The sequence below is a fragment of the Vombatus ursinus genome, unplaced genomic scaffold (genome assembly GCF_900497805.2).
Source record: "Vombatus ursinus unplaced genomic scaffold, bare-nosed wombat genome assembly UNPS02014798.1, whole genome shotgun sequence".
Classification (NCBI taxonomy): domain Eukaryota; kingdom Metazoa; phylum Chordata; class Mammalia; order Diprotodontia; family Vombatidae; genus Vombatus; species Vombatus ursinus.
The window spans coordinates 26,024,234-26,045,147 of NW_020954576.1; the positions used below are offsets into that span (position 1 = coordinate 26,024,234).

The window sequence follows — 20,914 nt, forward strand, 5'->3', positions numbered from 1 at the left end:
GATCTCACTGGTGCAAAACATCTATAACTTGGTACATAGATTTGTAGAGTTGCTCTGTCTCAAAAATTCATTCTCCTGATGCCAAACCAAGTTGGTGAAGTCCTTTGCTGGGCCTTACTGGTAGTAATACCACCCCTCTAGTGCAAGGTCTCATCATCAAACATCAGGATTTATTGCAATAGCCTGCTGGTGGGGCTGCCTGCATCAAGTCTCTCCCTACTCCAATTCAACCTTCATTCAGCCACTAAAGCGATTGTGACAAATGAGGCATGCCTTGATTGTAATCTCCTCCCTTTTGGTGGTCAAATTTTGGATAAAACAATTCAACTTGAAACTCTGAAGTAGTTCATAAAACATAAGCTTAGGAAGGAATGTCAGAGATGATAGAAAGAGGGTGTGATACAATGGAAAGAGCTCTGGGTTTGAAGTCAGATGACTTTAGTTCAAATCTTCATTTATTATGTGATTAACCTTGGGGAAAATCACTTAATGTCCCTGGGTTTCAGTTTCTCATCTGCAAAATGAAATGATTGGGCTAAGTGATCTCTAGTGTCCCCTTCTTGCTCCAGATTCTATGGCCAACCCCAACTCCCTCATTTTACAAATAAAAACTCACATAGTTTTGAGGTTTACAAAGTACTTTCCTCATAATTACCCTGTGAGTTAAGTAGTACAAGTATTATGATTCTTATTTCACTGGTGGGGTAATTTAGGCTCATAAAGATTACATTCACATAGCTCTACAGTCTCAGGGCTAGGCTTAGAACACAAAATTCTTCTGATCCCCAAATCCAGTCCTTTTCCCCCACCCCCCAAATAGCCATGCCTTGGATTTGGAAACTGAAGCCACCTAAGAATATGAATTGTTTACTGCTATTCAGCTACGTATAGCTAGAACCAGAAGCCTGGTCTCCAAACCAGGCTAGAAATCTTTCTATGCTGCCTCTCACACAAACTACTTTGGCAGGGTCTGACAAAACCCTGAAGGTCTGTTCTCATACCAACCTTGACCTTTGTGAATTTTGGTAAACTGTATAAGATAGTAATGGATTTAGTATTTAGTATTCTTGATGATTTTGTATTTAGGCTTCATAAATGAATCTTTCTCCCATTTATACTTCAGTGATAACTGTAAAAGAGGTAAAAAAATTAAATTTCCAAGTCAAAAAGACAAAAATGGACATGTAGTCGGATAAACTTCTTAGGAGAAAAAAAAATCGAATTTATAAGAGCTCCCAGACCCAAATAGCAAAGTGATATCTTTCCTTTTAAAAATATTTACCAAGTACCCAAAAAGTGTCCCGTGCCCTAGATGATACTCTTATAGATTTAGTGTTGTAGAAAGAATCTGGGGTTTAGAATCCCACAGAATTGAAAAACCTCATTCCTTGATCTGATCTTGGGTGAGTTTTAGAGAAAACTAGTTTGGTTCCTCATCTGTAAAATGGGGATAATCTCACAGGATTGTGGTGAGAAAGAAAAAAAAAAAAACTGGTTCGTCAGCGTAGTAGAAACATGAACCAGGAGGCTGATTAACCTACCTCAGAGCCTTTGTAGTGGAAACAAAGTTGAAAAGAATCTAGCTGGCTTCAAAATAGCTCACTCCTCTGATTGGATAACCCTAATTGTCAGAACTCTTCCTCTGAAGAGGGTGGTCCTGTCCTTTGTGGGCAAGGCTGCCTCCAAAGTAGGGGCTCCACTTTTTTCCTAACCACATAATGGGTGTATATTAGGTGGGAACCACTTCTGCTAAAAGTCTTTTCCAGTCTTATTTAAACTTAGTGTCTCCAGTCTGGGGTTATCTCCAATTTATCCTGTACGTATATATAGCTCCTTTCTCTCTTTGTCTTTTCTTTCTCTGACACATAATTGTGTGCATATTTTCATCATTAGACTGTCCTTAAGAGCAGACTTTTTTTTTTTTGCTTTTGTTTCCCCGGAGCTTCACAGAGTACCTAGCACATAGGAGCTTAATAAACTTGACTACCGCTCTGCCTTACTTCTTACCTAGCCTTACTCACTGAATGAGGGGTTGCTTCAAACTAAGACCTGTCAGCTTATTAAAACTAAGGTCTCCCACTGCATCCCAAGCCATCTCCAGTCGTTCTGATCTATATCTTGCTACTGGACCCAGATGGCTCTGGAGGAGAAAGTGAGGCTGCTGACTTTGCATAGCTCTCTCTCACTTAAATCCAATTCACTTCCATGTCCTGGCATCACCTCTTCCAGAAGAAAAGACAAACAATAACTTGACTACCAGGTCAACCTTGGGGAACTCACTTCAGTTTCCCTGGGCCTCAGTTTCTTCATTTATAAAATGAATTCGTTTAACTACCCTAGGTCCCGCCCGCCCAACTCTAAAGCCTAGAAACCATACCCTACACCTTACCTGCTGAACTGGGACTATTTTTGGATATTCTCCCTCGGCCACTACTCTACATTTATTAAGCGCTTAAATTGTTTTAGGCCCCGGGAAAAAGACAAGAGAAATGCAGTAATATCACCTTAGTGGGGTTCCAGAAAGGAATAGGTAGATGGGAGAGTGTGCTTTCACTGGGGCCTAGAGGCCCCCAAAATGCTCCTGTGTAAGGCAAACCCCAAAACAAAGTAACCCCATAAAAACCTTGACAAAAGCAGGATTTGGGATGGTCGGGGCACGGAATTCTGTTGCAGGTTGCAAAATGCAAAACCATTTATCAAAGCATCTCCACTGCTGCTCCGCCGCAGCTCAGGCAGAGGGCAGGAGCCGACCCGTCACTGACGCAATGTGCCTTTGACTCCTAAGAGGTGCTAAAGTGATACAGTCGTAGCTTTCTGCAGAGCACAAAAGAAAAGCCAGGGAGTTCGGTGCTGCCAGGCAGGGCTAGGTTTCGGGAGGCAAATGGCCAGGGCGGGGAGCTGAGAGCTCTTAGCACACAGCCTTGGGTCAGACGCTCGGGCGTCTGCGAGGGCGAGATAAAACTGGGGCAAAATAAGGGCTCCAACCAGCCCCCGGCGTCGGCCCCGCCCCACCCTGCAGATCACAGCCTCGACCCGAGGCTCCCTCGCTGAGGGCGGGGCTCTTTTGGAGGGGCCCATGGAGAGTGTGAGAGAGAGACAAACACATACTTCACACGCCAGGAGCCCTCAGCCAATCGGCTGCAAGGCGGACCATTCAAACCTTAGGCAGGGACCAATTGGAATTTTTGGCGCCACCGCCCGGCGGCACGTTTCGGGGCTAGAAGAGGAAGGGAAAGCGGGGAGGGGTGGTGGCGTGAAGGGAGCGCGCGCGCGCGCCTCCCGGGAGGGGCGGAGGCCTCGGGCGCCGCGGGAGCGCGAGGCGCGAGAGCGCGGGCTGGAGGCGAGTCGCGCTCCCGGAACCGCCGCCGCTGCCGGATTGACTTTTCTGTACATTTTTGGATGTTTGTGTCCCCGTTGGAGCCTCGGCTGCAGGTAGGGACCCCTACCCATCCCTTCCCCTCCCCCTTCCCTCCCTTCATCGGCCGGGTGAGGGGAGACTGGGTCCGGAGGCCGCTGCTCATCTTGTGTCCTCCGGGACTGCGCCCAGTCCCCCACCCCCAGGATCGACCGAAGCGGAGCCTGGGGTGGCCCCGCAGCCCCCCGCTCCAGGGGGCAGGCTTCGGGTTGGTGGTGGTGGTGGGCGCCGCTGTCTCGATCTCGCTGCCACAACTGGGGGGAGGAGGAAGCGACCCCACTTCCCGGACGAGGAGAGATGGTTCCTCCCCTCCCCCCCCCCGCGGTGGTTTAAACTGGCCAGGAGCTCTGCGCCTCCCTGTAGCTGCGGCTCGCGCTCCCCGGGAGGGGACCGGGACGGGGGGGAGGGGGGGCGAGGGGGAAGTCAGGGGGGAGGGTCCTCTGCCCCCCTCCCCCCTTCAGGTCGGCTGCCAACCCTCGGCGGCCACGCGCGCCGCGGGGAGCCTTTAAGCGACTGACTGGGGCTTTAAATGACTGACGTTTTCCCTCCATTTCGGCGGCGGCACTCCGCGCCGGGAGGGGACTTTCTGGGGTCCCTGCCTCCTGGGATGCGTCCTCCGGCCGCCACGCCTTTATTGCTCACGCCACCCACCCTCATTTTGTTTTTGGGGTGGTGGTTTGGGAGAATGGAGACAGATGAAGCAATGAACTCTGGAAATAGTTCAGTCCATCTAGGGGTTGGGGGTAGGTGGTCCTAGAGAGGGGTGGTCGCCGAGCTCGACCTGTTTTTGTGTTCATACCATCAGTTCAAGACCACGAGCTTTTAATGTAGCACCTGCTAGGTGACAGGCATCGTACTGAATGGTGAGGATACCAAGAAAAGCCAAAGGCAGCACCTGCCCTCGAGGAGCTTATAGTCTAATGAGGAAAGGGGGAACAGCCTGCCCACGACTGTGCACAAACCAGCCCGATCCCGGATCACTTGGAGAGGATCGGAGGGAGAGCACTTAGTTTAAGGGGGGATGGGAAAGGCTTCCTAGGGAAGGTGGGATTTTCACGCAGTCTTAAAAGTAGCGTGGGAGAAGCCTGGGGGCAGGAGATGGGGAGAGAAGAGTGTTTACGGCGGGGTCCGAAAGGGTGAAAATGTGCGGAGATGGAGAAAGGGTTTTTTTTTTTTTTAAACTCCTACTAATGCGCGGGGATTTGTGACTGATTAAAAAACAAATTGTCGATGCATTTTGAAATGCCCACTTAGAGATGGGATGTTGGGTTCACTGTTGGAAAGAAGGACGGGGTCCTTAGGCGGAGAGCTTTGTGGCCGAGTTCTTAACTTATAAAATACTATTTTTTGTAAACTCTTTGAGGGTAGGGACTGACTGTCTTGCCATTTTTTGTATCCCCAGCGCTTAGCACAGTACTTGGCACATGGCAGTACTTAATGTTTATTGACTTCATATATGTCATATTAATATGTATTTCGTAATGATGCCAGCCTGTGATTAAATCTTGAGATGGCGTTTAAAATACTATTACCTTCGAAAAGTACTTTTTAAAGTACACAGTGGAGAAGTGGAAAGAATTCTTGTGTCATTTCATCTCTGTGCCTGAGCTTCCTTTCCCTCTGTAAAATGGGGGTAATTATACTTGATAATTAAGCTTGACTGGGTTGTTATGAAGAAAGTGGTTTGCAAATCTTAAATCGCTGTTATATGTAGGAGAGTTATTATGGCAGGGAAGTGCTTAATTAGCAGGAGCTTGCTCTGCGAGGCACTGTTCAAAAAGGATTATAACATCTGGACCTGGCAGGTTAAGTTGATTGCTTGCTGAAATTGATACGTGCTTAGAGGACTTTGAGACTGCAGAGTAGAAAAGCTAAACCAGCACATGAATGGACACTAAGGTAACTTCCTCTTTCGAACCTCTGATGCTTGTCACAAATTAGCATTCAATTCAACAATTAGTTGTGTCTGTGCCTGCTTGTCATTTGTAAAGTGAATACAAAATGGAATGGGTGTGTTTTATGCGGGTACATTTTTTTTTTTTTTTAGCGAAGGTAAAGGCCACTGCCCATTTCCCCTTCATAGCTGGCATAGCCTTTTTGGTTTGGGGAATCCACAAGAAAACTAGGGCATTTGGTTTTATAATGTTTTTAATTTCATTCTTCCTCTTGCTGATGATTGGAGTTGAAGAAGAATAACAAGACCAACTCCTTGAAGTAACCCTAAGAATTAGAACCTATGACAAATATGTTCTTAGGCAATTACGAAGAAAAAGGCAAAATTACAAAGACATGAGGCAAAATGTTTTAGCATATCAAGCATTTATTGCAGGATTAGAATGTATAATACTGCAGAATGTTATAATACCTTTGACATTTTCCCACTGTTGATTGATCTAGCCCCTCTTTAAACCTACAAAAATGTAGAATTGTGACATGTAGAATTGAAGATGTGTTCAGAGATCCGGTCTGTTTCTCCATTCCTGTGTGACTGACAGTCTGGTTTTTGACAGTGCCCCCTTTTAAGTTAAGAGTTGAGCGTCTCTAAACTTAAAAAGTGTTTGTTTGTTTTTTCCCCAGTTACTTTCTGTTACTTAGATCTCCAGGCATTTAAAAAGATGAAGTCGTTTAAAAAAATAATCCATAACAAAGCCTGTCTAGTCTTGAAATTGGAGGCAAGCTATAGATCAGGGATTCTTAATCTGGAATCCATGGACTCTTAAGGGATGCTTGGATAGATTTCAGGAAGTCCCTGAACTTGGATGGGAAAAAAAATAACATCTTTATTTCAATTTAATTGGTTTTCTGTGTAATCCTAGGTATTTTATTTTGTGCTTTTAAAAAAACATCATTCTGAGTAGGAGTCTTTAGGTTTCACCAGATTGCCAAAGGGGTCTACAAAAAAGTTTAAGAACTGCTGTAGAGACTTCATTTGAATGCAAGAAAAGTTAAGAACTATTAACATATTGAAGTGAAATTTTTCTGGGAACTAAGTAGAATTGTGGTTTAATGGAGAGAAGAGTTCCAGGGGAACAGTAGGAGTGAGGATATTGAACTTAATGTACAGAATTTTGTCTTTCAATCAAATTTGACTGAATTGAGTCTATTCAAGAATACCCGAGTATACATATGTATCTTAACCATTTTCTCCATTCAGATAAAAGTGTACTTAAGCATGTACAATAATTATAAATTCTGTGTCTTGTTTTTTTGTTCCTTTTATCTAACTAAACACCAAATTGGGACGTGACGGGTATTTTGTAGTGAATGACAGGAAAAAGGACTTGTAAGATTTTAAAATTTCTGTTCTAAAATCTGTCTGGGAAAAGATGAGTTGCTTTGCAGAATATGGTTTTAGTGCTTGGGGAAAGCAGGATTATGCAAAATATTGCTGAGATATTTTGAGGGGTTTGGTTTACATATCAGGTAGCTGGAGAGGGCTCTCTGTAGAGGGAAGGATGGTATAATCAGTGAAAGTACTTGTGTCCAAATATTAGCTATGTAACTTAGTACCTCTAATCTTGGACAAGTTGATTAACCTCTGGGCTTCAGTTACCTTCGTATGTAAGGAGGTAGACTACACCAGTGGTGTCAAACTCAAATAGATATATATCCCTCTGGACCACATATTGACTTAGATAATGTTGATTTGAAGTTTTCTATGTTAAATTTTATCTATTTTATTAAATATTTCTCACATCTTAATAAAGTTCAGGCTGCACTGGGAGTATTTTGGGTCCTGGGCACCAGTGTTTGACACCCCTGGACTAGATGACCCATAATGTCTTTGCATCCCAAAATTTGAATCTGTTATAAGCTCAAAAATGCATGGCTAGTATGGTAATGCTCAATCTAAATGATGATGGAAAATGTAGTAGAAAAAAACTTGAACAAGTACATGTAAAAAATGTGTGGTTTGTGTGTACAATTTTTGAGATACCTATGGTGTGTAACTATACTAGCTCTGGTTTTCTTTTTTTATTTATTTTTTGGTGCTTCTAGAACTTGGCATTACTGCAGAGGGCTGGGAGAAGACTTAGATATTGCTACCCTAAAAAAAAAAATGTGAAAGTGCTTCTGTCGTTGTGTAGAACAAAGGAAGTGCTTGTTTAACTTTATGTAATCAAAATTTCCTTAGTATTTTAACCTTTTTTTCTCATAATATTCCAAACTCCACCACTCAGCCTCTGAGACTTGCTGATGTAACTTTGTATACCTTCATTTATCTTCTAGCTTTGTATATTTTTGTTTATGTTGTGTATGTACTCTTTACCTTCCTAATTATTTTGTCTTTCCAAAGATTACAAATAGATTAATTTTGTTTAGTTGGAGGAAGAGCATCTTCATGGCACTAAGACTGTTGGTGTGTTTGAATATCTCTTCCCTTGTTCCTGTAAGAATACAGCAATGTCTTCATTAAGCAGGAAGTTAGTTGCAAAGTCATGTTTTAGGCATCTTTGAGAGTGCTGGATGTACTCAGGATGTACAAAGGAATTCAATTTAATGGGCATTTATTAAGTACCTTTGTGCAAGACTCTGTTAGCACTGAGGACACAAAGAAAACTGAAACAGCCCTTATCCTTGAGGAACTTAAATTCTTTTGAGAGAGTAGGACATATATAGCAACTAAAAATAGTTCAAGGAAAATCTCAGTGGTAGGGAGCACTAATAATGCCTGTGAGGATCCTGTAAAGTTAGGGGGAGGAAGTGGTACCTGATTGAACCTGGAAGGTAGAGACAGCTTGGAGAAATGCAGTATTGAGTTTGGAGAATGGTGTTCAGATTGGGTGGGAATGTAGAATTTGTGAAGGGGAGAGGTATGAAATAAAACTGGAAATATAGGTGAAATTGTGGATGGTCTTAAACGGCACACCACGGGCAAGTTTGTATTTTTCTTCGAAATTTCCTCAGAAATTTCTTCAAAATATCCTGTAGGCAATTGGGAGCTACTGAGATGTGTGGGTATGGGTATGTGGGTATAATGTTAGATCTGTGTCTCAGGAAAATTATTTTGGCAGTGTATAATAAGGGGAAACTGGAGAGAGGAAAGAAGCTACAGTACTTTCTATGATCATTATGTATTCTCTTGATTATTTGACATTATTACACTTACTTGATGTTATTAATGAGTGTTGATGTTTATATTACATGATGATGATTATGTGTAAAGTTGTATGTGAATTAAAAGCAGCATGGCATAATGGACAGGGCGTCCCTTTGAGACTCTGAGGAGGACTTGGCTTGAAATCTTGCCTTTGTTATTTCCTGTCTGTGTGATACTGTGCAAGTTGTCCAGCCTCTCTGGCCTATACTTTTCCCCTCTAGAAAATCCTTCTAGTTTTCCCTGAACTTGGAGACTTTATAAAAAACAATCCCCCTCAGAGGCAAAACAAAATGATAGAGAGGTTGGCAGTAGTTCTTTTCTATTATGTCATATAAATATCTTTTTAGTTAGTTAAAATCTTGATTTCAAAAACCCTGTCCAGATACAAATCTTACGAAATCAGTACTGACTTGCTTTTCAGACCTTATTTGAAAATTCTTCCACCATAACCTAGTTATCACTAAAATCACCTAATTTTCTATACTAATAGTTAAATCAAGGTATAAAATGTTAGTTTAACCACCAAAAAATATTACCTGTGTTAATCATCAGTTAAGTATTGAACATAATTGAAGACTTTCCTGATCCCTCTAGTTGTTCCTGCTCTCTCTCTCTCTTCAAATGAAGATGTACACACTTATCAATCACAAAGCATTTATTAAATCTGCTGTGTGCTAGGCACTGTGTTAACTCCTAGGGATTCAAAGATAACTTAGAAAGTCCCTGGTAGTAAGGAGCTTATACTCAAACAAGGGAGATTATATGTGCATGTAGGTATATGTGATGCCCATTTACACTATATATCTTGTATGTACATAGTTGTTTGCATGTTGTCTCCCTCAATAAAATGTGAAATTGAGAGTGGGGATCCTGTTTTTGCCTTTCAACAAAGTCATTTGTTAATTGCCTGTTATGTGCCAAGCAATTTGATGTGTTAGGGATAAAAAGGGGTAAAATTAGGGATAAAATTAAAAAAAGGAAAAAAAAGTCCTTGCTCCCAAAGAGCTTACAATCTAGTGGGAGAGACAATATGCAAACAACCATGTACAAACAAAATAGATATGGGATAAATTGGAGATAATCACTGAAGGAATGCACTGAAAGAAGTGTTAAGGAGGAATCCGGAAAGGCTTCTTAAAGAAGGTGGGATTTTAGCTGAGACTTGAAAAAAGGCAGGAGGCAGGATATAGTGTTCCAGGCATGGGGGACAGCCAGTGAAAATTTTGGGAGGTGGAGTTTCTTATGCAAGGAGTAGCAGGGAAGTGTAAGAGGACAAGAAACGTTGGAAAGGGCAAAATTATGGGCTTTGAATGCCAGAGAATTTTATATTTGGTACAAGAGTAATAGGGAGCTATTGGAGTTTATTGGATAGGATGTGACATTGTCAGACTGCATTTTAGGAAGATCAATTTGACAGCTGAGTGAAGGATGGTCTGGAGCAGGGAGAGATTTGAGGCAGGGAGAACCAACCAGATGGCTTCTGTAATGGTCCTCTCAGGATGAGACTTCAAGGGTGCTGATGGTGTCAGAGGAGAGAAGGGGACATGTATGAGAGATATTATAAAGGCTGAATCAACAGGGTTTGGCAACTGATTGGGTATGAGTGGTGATAGAGTGAAAAGTTGAGGATGATACTTTGTTTGCAAGCCTAGATGACTGGGAGATAGTGGTGACCTTGACAGCAACAGGAAAGTTAGGAAGAGGGGATAAAGATAATGAGTTCAGTTTTGGATCCAGTGAGGTTAAGTTGTCAGTGGGACAATCCAGTTCTAAATAGGCATTTAAAAATAGATAGACATATTAAAATAGGCATTTTAAGTTGTGAGACTAGAGGTGAGGAAAGATTAGTGCTGGATAAGCACTGCACAGAGATAATGATTGAATTCATGGGAAGTGATGAGGTGATAAAGCAAAATACTATAGAGGAAGAATAGGCCATAGAGGAGTCAAAAAGGAAAAGGCCATTAAATTTGGCAATTAAGAGGTCATTGGTGGCCTTGGAGAGAGCAGCATCGGTCAAATGATGAGGTCAGAAGCCAGACTGCAGAAAATGAGAAGAGAGGAGAGGAAAGAAGTGGAGGCACCTATTGTAGACAACCTTCTCAACGAGTTTATCCACAAAAGGGAGGAGAGATTCTGCATGATAGCTAGTGGGCGATTGAGAAAACGAATGAATAATGTTTGTAGGCAATAGAGGAGCCAGTAGATAAGGAAAGATAGAAGATCAGTGAGAGAGTAAGTAAGGCTGATAGAAGGAGCAGTTTTCTGGAGAAAACAGGATAGAATGGGATCACTTGTGCATTTAGAAGGGTTTTCCTTCGGAAGAAAAAGAGCTACCTACCTCTTTATGAGAGACGGGGTTTGAAAGAGGAGATAGTGGTGGAACGCAGCAATGAAATGTGAGATGAAGAAAAGGTGGGGGTAAGAGGGAAGTCTCAGAGAATGACCTCAGATTTTTCTGTGAAATATGAGGCGAGGTTCTCAGATGTATGGGGGAACGGGAGCCGTGGGAGGTTGAGTAGTGAGAAATTGTGGGAAACAGCTATGGTTAGTGGGATCTTGAATTGAGTAGGGAGTTGTGAAAGGATTGCCCTCTCTCAGTGACGGCCTTGTTGAAATTTATTAACATAAGTTTGTAGTGGACCCAGTCAGTATAGTTTTGATATTTTTCTCCAGCTTTGTTCAGCAGCAAGTGAATAAGAGCAAAGCTAGGGGATAGTGGGAATAATCCAAGGCTGAGACTTATTAGCAGGACACCATTAATAGGTAACAGAGAAGCAGATCTGTGAATATACCAAGTATTTAAGTTTAAATAGTTAAGTGGCAGATGAGTGTTGAGCCTAGTTTTTGAAGGAGGTAAAGAAGTTTTTTTTGTTATGATGGCACCAGAGAATTCCATATGATGATCTAGTAGAGAAAAGTACCTACTTAAGCAGAGACCACATGGATTATAGTGCAGGTTGAGTTAACATTATAATTTGAGTTCTATCTCATTTCATAGGACTACAAATAAGAATTGAAAATGTTATCTCAACTCTAGGGAAAATTGGCATTCCTTTATAGATTTGGAGAGACTTTTTTGCAGTGGTGGATTTTGTAGCCTGTAAGTGGAAAGTATTCATTAGCACAGATATCTTCATGTGACTTAGACCTAACGCAGTACCAGATTAACCTTTATAAAGTAGACCTCAGAATGGTGTGGTATAGTGAAAAGAGTACCGGACTAGTCTAATCTTGGTCCTTGATTTTTCTTTATTATTGTTGCCTTTTTTATATCTCATGTTCATTTATGAGTGTATTTATCCCGCCTATCTACCATGCCTTCACTTGGAAAGAGATTAAAAAAAAAAATGCCAAAACCCAGGAGTTCCATAAAACCAGCTCGTACATGGCCTACCTCTTACAGCATATGCAAAATTACGAAACATTTACCCTCTCCATCTCCCCACTCCCATCTCTCCAGTTAAAAGAAGGGGGAGTTTACCTTTAATGTGACTTTGTGACCTTTTGAGCCTCAGTTTTCACATGTATAAAATGATGTAGCCGAAAGATATAAGTGATTTCTAAGGTCTGTGTTATTTAGTCATAATATTTTAGAATTGGGTGAATTAATAATACAAATTTAACATTTCAGAAAGTTACATATTATCTAATAGTTAAGCATTTTTTGGGGGGGGTGCTATTACACAAGTACCCTGGAGCTCTTTTATCACCTTTTTAGTTCCTTTAAAAATTTTATTATTTTTAACATTCTTTTTTAAAAACACTTTGAGTTCCAAATTCTCTCCTTCTAGTCCCTCTCCCAACCATTGAGAAGGCAAGCAATGTGGGAAATCCTGCAAAACATTTCCATATTAGCCATGTTGCAAAAAAAAAAAAAAAAAAGGAAGGCAAGAAAAATAAAGTGGGGAAAATAATATTCAGTTTTTACTCAGTTTCATCGATTTTCTTTTTGGAGCATTTTTCATTCTGTTGTCTTTGGTCATTGTATTGATCAGTAGCTAAGTCTTTCACAGTTAATAATCATTAAAATACTGCTGTTACTGAGTACAGTGATCTGTCAACAAACACTTATTAAGGTCCTACTACGTGCCAGGCACTGTGCTAAGCACTAGGGATACAAAGAAAGGCAAAAACCAAACAGCCCCTGCCTTCAAGGTGCTGCTGTTTTAATAGGGGATACTTTTAGATAATTAGGTACATACTTGATATATGAAGGTAATCTTAAAGGGAAAACATTAACAGCTGAGGAGGTGGGATTTGAACTGAGTCTTGAAGGAAGCCAGGGAAATATAGCAGGTGAAGGGGAGGAGGGGAGCATTTCAGCCATAGAAGATATCCCATAATACTAGAAAAGGTAGAAAAGTCAGTTCTGCATATACTTATTCCAAATGTTGTTTAAATTGTTTTTCAGATTAATTTTGGAAAATGCCAAGCAGGAAATTTGCTGATGGTGAGGTAGTAAGAGGACGTTGGCCTGGGAGTTCACTTTATTATGAAGTGGAGGTACTTAGCCAAGATAGCAAATCCCGTCTTTATACTGTGAAATACAAAGATGGAACTGAACTTGAATTGAAAGAGAGTGATATAAAGGTAAGTGCTGTGTTTTGTACCAAGGCATGTTTGAGAAATAACTACAAATATTATTGATATTATTTAGCTCATTAGGAAAATGCTATGTTATTTGAGACTCTTAAGATAGAGGTGGGGAACTTTGGATCCACAAAAATATAAATTACTAATGTGAATTTTTTGAGAGAGAAATATAAAGCTTTCCTCTTGTATTATTATCTTATTATTAAAATGACAAGAAATACAAAACATTCTTCAGTAAATATAACAAATAATGTGCTTCCCTAGTATTCCTAGTTAATTAAAGAGACAAAGATGCACAGAGAAGAGTGGCATGAATAAGAAGTATACTTAGTGGGATGTTGTTATCCTCTAATGGCCTCTTAGGATATTGTAATCAAGATTTATAAAGCTTTGTTGTGTTTTCACAACTGGGTATAAAAGATGACATCAGTCTCTTGCTCTTTCTACTTCTCAAGTAAAAGTTTGTCCACTAGTATTAAACTTATGTGCCAGGCTCTGGCATTGGGGATACGAAGAAAGATTAGAAACATTCCCCATGTTGTACCCTGCTTTCCCCCCTCCCCCCAGTCTCTGTAGGTGCTACAGCACAGTCTGATTCAGGGAACAGTGTGCCACTAACTATGTACAGACTGTACACGTGCAGGGTAAATTTGAGATAATCTCTGAGGGAGGGCACTAAAATAAAGAAAGACTAGGAAAGGCTTCTTGAAGATGATGGGACCTTAGATTCAGATATGAGATTAAGCCAGGGAAGGCAGGAGGCAGATATGAGGAGACACCAGTTCCAGGTAGTAGGGCAGCCAGTGAAAATGCCCAGTCAGAGATGGAGTATTATGTGCAAGGAGCAGCGAGGAGGCCAGTGTTGCTGGATCATAGGGTAGGTGGGGGTGAATAAGATGTAAGAGGACTAAGAGATAGGAAGGGACCAAGTTATGAAGTGCTTTCAGAGCCAGAGAATTTTGTATTTGATCCCAGAGGTAATAGGGAGCCATTGCATCAGAGCTTCCCAATCCCTTTAATAATAACTGAAATTTAAAACTAGAGAACCAAAAGTAAAACAGGTTGTATTCTCTGCTTTAATAGAAATTTATAGCCTGAGAAACTTGTTTTCTGAGATTCTTCTGATTAGACTAGTCTAGCTTTTCTCTATCTTATATGGAAACTAATGTTTCTTAGTTGTGCCTCCTCATTAGGATGAAGGCCAACAGTTCCAACTGGGCTTTTGATGTGTCAGGTTTGAAAATGTAGTTTATGGTTAAGATTTGTCTTTTTAAAGTAAGTTATTGTGAAACATCAGTTAAGCTAATGAGGCATTTTACATTTGCTTTCAAGCTGTACTGATATGTTGTGAACGAAAACAGTTTTCACTGGGCTGTTTGAGTTGGCCAGATACTGGTTCCAGTGGTTTTTATCAAAGAATCTCAATCTCTGTTATCTTAATTATAACATGTAGTTCTACTGAAAAGATTCAACTAAAGGTTAATTAAGTTATGTGGGCTGAAAAAAATCCAGTCATCTTGAAGTGTATGTGTGGGGTCTTTCAAAGAGTAGATTGAGCTAGTTAGGGTATGACTGTGGAGTTAGTGTATTAGCTGTGGAGGGGACATTGATTGATACAATTTTTTCATAAGTCCTAAACAGCCTAATGCTACATTTAAGAGGTACAGTAAATATTTTGCATATTTAATAGTAGTAGTTAATTGTTGAGGCCGTGTTTATGAATGAACGTACTTTTCCCCTTTTAAACAAGTGTGTCTATATCTCTATTTTTTATACATTTATCTTTGTACATTTCTTTTTCTCTTTCTCTTCGACAACTTCTTATAGCCTTTAACATCATTTAGGCAAAGGAAAAGTGGCTCTTCCTCTAGTTCTCCTTCCAGACGTCGGGGAAGTCGATCTCGTTCTCGATCTCGCTCCCCTGGCCGTCCCCCAAAAAGCATACGTCGTTCTGCTTCCCAGCATGCAGAGATTAAAGACAAGAAAGAAATTGTGGAAATCAACTTGTGTCCATTGGTATTGGAACTTTTCTCATGAAGACTTTAAGACTGAACTTGATAATATTTATAATTATTTAATATTCTCATAGTGAATTTTAGCCATGCAAGTTGCCATCAAAACTTTAACAAGCTGTAGCTTTTTTCTTTCTGAAGATCTTTTGTACGTGTTTATTCATGTTTTTTTTATTTTTGATGTGGACTTGTAATTTCATTAGTGTAGAGAACACTGGATGAGGAGGCTCCTTTAGCTTGGCATCTTTAGAGTTTTCTGGGCAACTGAGAGGTTGACTTGTCCAGACTCATATAACTAGTACATGTCAGATCTGGAAGTGAACTTAGCTCTTCATGATTTTGAAGCTAGTGTGCTTTGGCTACACTGTGCTGCCTTTAAATAATACTAACCTTATTTATAGTTATACAAAATTGTGTGTTTATCACCACAAATACAAGGTAATAAATTACAAAGTTATAAAAAGTGGTGATGGAGAAAAAAATTTCTTCGCTTTATTTAGAAAGGATGATTTCAAATTGTAAGTCACATGTAGTTGTTTCTAGTATTACAGTTTCGAAATCATTTTAAAATAGGCTTAGCTTATTCCAGAGTAAATGAAAAGAAACAAAACTAGCTTATTGGAATGAATTTCTACTTAGTTATAAATAAGCATGTTTTAATTCATGTACAAATTTGTGTGACCCATAATGGCTGTGAAATAGGTGTCCAAAGATTTTGGTGAGACCATGGACAAGTCATTTCTGGGTTTCTCTTTCCTCATCTGTAAAATGAGGTCCAAGTAGGTGATCTCTGAAGTCTCTTAAAACTTTAAAATTCTATAATCTATCTTTTTTGATATAAATGTTTATATTAAATGGAGCAAATTTTAGCCTCATTCTAATCTGTCAACATCAGTAATCAAAAGTAATGCTGTGAGACTTTTTTAATTACATGTTAGTAAATACATTGAATGTGAATGTAATCATGCTTAATGTAACCGTTTGTATTTAAATTGTTACATAAAATACATAAAGCATTATAACAACTTTAGTCATGTCAACCCATAAGGATTCTTTCTATAATGATTATTTCCTAAGTGTGCACACACTAAAATATCACTGTGCCCAGCAACAGTTTAAATAATGCATAGGTGAATATAGAGTTAGCATCTACTTTTTTAAAAGTCCATTTCTGTTAATGGCTGTTATCCCCCTCTCTGAGAGAGAGACTCTATTCAAGAAGAGCCTGTGTGGTTCCCCTCCTCCCCCCATCTCTGTTTTATGTTTTGGCACTGAATAACTTCATTATTTTTAGAAGTTAGATGTTTTGAAGAGCTTCTGGTTACCTGTGAAAGAACCATTTAAAGCTAATTAATTATAATCTGAATGTCACTTTCCTGGTGATTCTTTTGGCCTGCCAATTCCACTACAGCTTGATGATGGTCCCTGCTTAGGTCTTCTGGTCTTAGTTTCCATGACCTTAGAATCACTACAGGTTGGCAACTGTTATACAGGATTAAATGATCAGCTACTGTTGAATATTGATACTATTGGATAGTGAGTGCAGCTTGTAAGTGAGACTGTTAGATAAGTATGGCTCACAGTCATAGCCTGAAAAGTTTATTCTAGTTTAATCTACTAAAATAGACCTATAACTTGGCCTGGAGCTTGATGTATTAATGTTGTGCTCCATTAGCATTCTATGAGATGTATTGCTCTTTTTTAAAAAATTTTTTATCAGTGTTATGTGATTTGATATTATTTTCCTGAAGTGCTAGAGTTTTATTATTGCTTCATCTGTGTATTTTCTATGGCATCTGGTAACATATAGGATCTTATCCATGAATCCTGCTATAAGCTCTTAGTCTACTACTAGAAAAACAAAATGTTTTTGCCTTTGGAAGAAGAGATGCTAAGAGGAAAGCAGAACATAGAATAATACTGTTTGCAAAGAGACAGATTCCAATTAGCAAATTTTACTCAACAGATAAAAAACTGAGTTACTATAAGTTTCGCATAGAAGTTGGCAATTTTTATTGCATACGGTTGGCATTGTTTCTGTCAGTAGCAGGAGTCCTTAAGTAACCATCATTTCTTTCTCCTGTGATGAACTTTACTAGGACAGTTTATTATTAATTGCTATGGGACAGCATCTGCCTTCTTTTCCTCTTTCACACATCATTTGGCTAGTTTTTTATCATAGAAAAAGAAATCATGAATGTTTTTGGAAGGTCACATGTATTGTTAATTTATGGTTACTGTTTAAAAATTATTAGAACATTTTCTGAATTCTCAAAGGTTATTAAAATTTCTGTAATTTTCTAAATTAGAAACAAAGTGGAAACAGCATTAGCAGATACAATGGTAAACCTGACCGGATAGGAAGGAATGACGTATCTCACAGAAACATTCAGGTATGGAAACCTGTTGTTTTGTCAAGCAGTCCCCCTTTTGCTAAAATGGCTTTTCAAGAAGAAACAAACTACAAACCCTAATGCTTTCTTATGAATTGTTGTGTAACTATGTTTATTATTGGTTTAATTATCATTAAGGGATATTGAAATTTTAACTTGGGGAGAGACATGTCTAACACTAGTGTTAACTGTGATGGTTAATTTTATTTTTTTATTTTTATTTATTTATTTATTTTTTTTACAAATTAGGACAAACCTTATTTGTCACAAGAAAGCAGCTATCTGGCTACACAGTATAGCCTTCGCCCAAGAAAAGAAGAGATCAGATTTGAAGAAATAATTTCTCAAGAAGAGAGAAATGTTGTAAAAGAACCAAAATCAGTAAAAATTTTTGAAATAACAGCTACAGAACCAGAGGACTTAGAGTTTGGAGGAGGGTTTGGTATGTATATTAGAAATTACTTATTTAGTAAATTGTTGAAGAAATTGGAACCTTTACCCTGAAAATGACCTTGAGGTCATTTAGTTAAGTCTTACGGTAAAACCAACACTCTAGCCTTTTGTGATTTTAAGAAGTTGATTATTTTTAAAATTAGCTAGTCCACATCCATAACATCCCATTATGGGTTACCATTTTGGAGTTGTTACTTGAAATGCAAGTTTCATATTTAAAATTGTACAGTCATATCTTTAGACTGGGTTATAGTGGAGTCCAGATTTGGAGGAGAAAAGGTACACTGTCATTGGGTCCCCTCCAGTGTCTTTCCCTGATGGATAACTTAGAAGGAACAAATAGAAGATCTCAAAAGGCTGGAGCTGGCTCAGCAGTTAGCGTTACATAGATAGAAACACGTTAAAGAGGAAGTATTCAGCCTGTTACATTAACTCTTCATTGAACAATTTACAGAAAATCCTTTGTTGCTATGCTTCCTTTAACTAAAGCATGCATCAGTTGGATTGTGCAAACTCTATTATGTTTGTTGTATTTGGTGTATTTAAGAAAAGTTTAAAATCTATTTTTTAATCTAGTTGAAACACATTAGAACTCAGTTCATTCTTTGCAACTTTTTAGTCTGTTAACTGGGCAGGAATAACGTTCTAAAACATTAGATTTTTAATTCCTCATTTCTGCCCAGCTCATTACTGTAATGACTAAATGCCTTAATAACTATACAGAATTCAAACTGTACAGAGTTGACCAAATTACCAGAATTGTCTTTGTCTCTAGAAATGAGAAGTTTCTGTTAATAGAATGAATAGCTACTTTTACCTAAACTCAGATTCTTTCAATATAGTAGAGGCAGAAGGTGGTTGAAAAGTTGGTGCAAGTATTTGGGGGTGAATCAGAAAAGGGAAACTAATATGAAAGAGTGCTACCTGAACCCTCACTGTGGGGGTGCATTTGTCATTTAATATTGTAAGAAATAGAAAAGGGCATAGTCTGTTATGTGGTGAACTTCTAGGTGGATAATAGGAAAAGTATAGTATAAAGTTAATACTTTCTTGAGTAAGTTTTATTCTTTAAAAGTTGTAAGACTGTTCCAGTTCATCCTATATATTGCTATTGGATTAATTTTTTCCACAGCTGTGATCATTTCACTTCTCTCCTCAAAAACTTTGAGTTATTTGCCATACTTCCTGAATAAAGTGGAACTGGGTTCATTCTGTCTTCTGGCCTCAGCCCACCTTTCAGTTCAGCAAATACCTTTCTCGTTATGTTTTCCACTTCCCTGGCATGTATCATGTATTCTAGCTTAAACTGTACTTGTTCACTCATCCTCCAAAAGACGTTTTTTATGTTCAGACCTCGGTTCATGTCCATTCCTTCTGTCAGAAATGGCTACCCAACCTTTTCCTTCACATATCTGTATGTTGAAATGCTACCTATCTTTCAGGTGCTACCTCTTGTAGTACCTCTCTGAAACCAGTCCCCACCCTTACAGGGAGTGATCTCTGTATTCTGAACTCCTTTAGCTTTTTCCTGGTCACTGTCATTCTCAGACATTATGACATTGCCTTTTCTTGTAGTTTTTGGGTGGATGTGTTCTGTTTAGAAGAAATACATTGTTGTCTTCAGGGACTTGAAGAGTACGGGTAGTTGGTGTTCTGGAAAGAATGCTCAGTTTAGGAGTCAGAGAACCTGGTTGTGAATCTAGGCTCTGTCACTTTTTACCTTTGTGATTTGAGGGCCACTCTGTGACTCGTTATTTCGGAAATAAAGAATTTACATCATGTGGAGTCCAAGATCTTTTCCCGTGATCTAAATCCATAATCTTTTAAACTTTTTTTATTCATCCATACGTTCCCCACTGAGGCTAGCACAGTGCCTCACACTTAGCGAATGTTCAGTAAATTTGTAGAATGAATGAATGAATCCCAAACATACGTAGACAAAATGAATTCTCGAATGGATCACATCCAAATGTGTATGTGTATGTGCATGTATGTATGTGTTTTCCCCTCACAGTTTGCTGTGTCCACCTCTATCAAGAGTTAGGTGGTATGTTTCATCTTAAGTGCTCTGGATTTGTGGTTATTCATTATATTGCTTAGTGTTCCTAAGTATCTCAGTTATTTGTCTTAACAATGTTGTTATTGTATACATTGTTCTTTTGGTTCTTATTTTCACTCTACATCATTTCATAGAAGTTTTCAGGTTTTTCTGAAACCCTCTGTGTTGTCATTTCCTACAGCATAGGAGTGTTGCATCATGTTAACATACCATTATTTGTCCAGCCATTCCCCAGCTGATGGGTATCCCCTTAGCTTCCAGTTGTTTGCCACCACAAAAAGAACTGCAATAAATTATTTTATACACTTTTCTGGAGGGTTCCTTTTTTAAAAAAAAAAATGTTTAAACTTTTCATCAGGATTTGATTCTTGAATATTGATTGTTTTATAGGAGCTTTTTCCATTATGATTGGTCTGCCGGTTATGCTCTTTATGTTGTTGTTGATGTGCAGAGAAAAAGATCCCAGTCTTGTGAATCTTCCTCCTCCTTTGCCACCTTTGGCTAGTTTTTGGGAAACCAGAGTGTTTGGAGTCTGTCTGCTCTGGTTTTTTCTCCAAGCCCTCTTCCACCTCCTGCCAGTTGGAAAGGTAAGTTTTTATTAAGCAGGATAATATGAGAAATCTTCATTTTTGCCCATGTAAATAATAATTGTACAATGATTCTGGAATTAATTTTTGTATCCTCCAAAGAAACTAGCGTAATGCCTTGCAAGTAGTAGGTCCTCAAAAAACACAAGTCATCATTGCTTCATGTTTTGAAGTCTTTTTCTTGTATTATGTAATAACACTTACTTATTAAGGCTTAAGCTGTTCTACTTAAGTTTATATAACTTTCCATATGAATTGAAGCTGAGTAATGGGCAAGTTGGATGCAAAATAAAATTCC

General features: G+C 39.1%; 1 protein-coding gene across 2 annotated transcripts in view; it reads left to right on the forward strand.

The window, feature by feature from the left end:
• Nucleotides 1-3,323: 3,323 nt before the first annotated feature.
• The window catches only part of LOC114050020 (lamin-B receptor-like), a 44,207-nt gene continuing 26,616 nt past the window's right edge, over nucleotides 3,324-20,914 (forward strand). The window contains exons 1-6 of one of the 2 annotated variants that reach the window (XM_027871540.1): nucleotides 3,324-3,432; nucleotides 12,931-13,109; nucleotides 14,940-15,128; nucleotides 17,434-17,517; nucleotides 17,767-17,959; nucleotides 20,420-20,616. In XM_027871540.1, the coding sequence (XP_027727341.1) occupies nucleotides 12,945-13,109; nucleotides 14,940-15,128; nucleotides 17,434-17,517; nucleotides 17,767-17,959; nucleotides 20,420-20,616 (828 nt within the window). In that variant the 5' untranslated portion in view covers nucleotides 3,324-3,432; nucleotides 12,931-12,944. The remainder of the gene's footprint in view (nucleotides 3,433-12,930; nucleotides 13,110-14,939; nucleotides 15,129-17,433; nucleotides 17,518-17,766; nucleotides 17,960-20,419; nucleotides 20,617-20,914) is intronic. The other variant, XM_027871541.1, reaches the window with a different exon arrangement.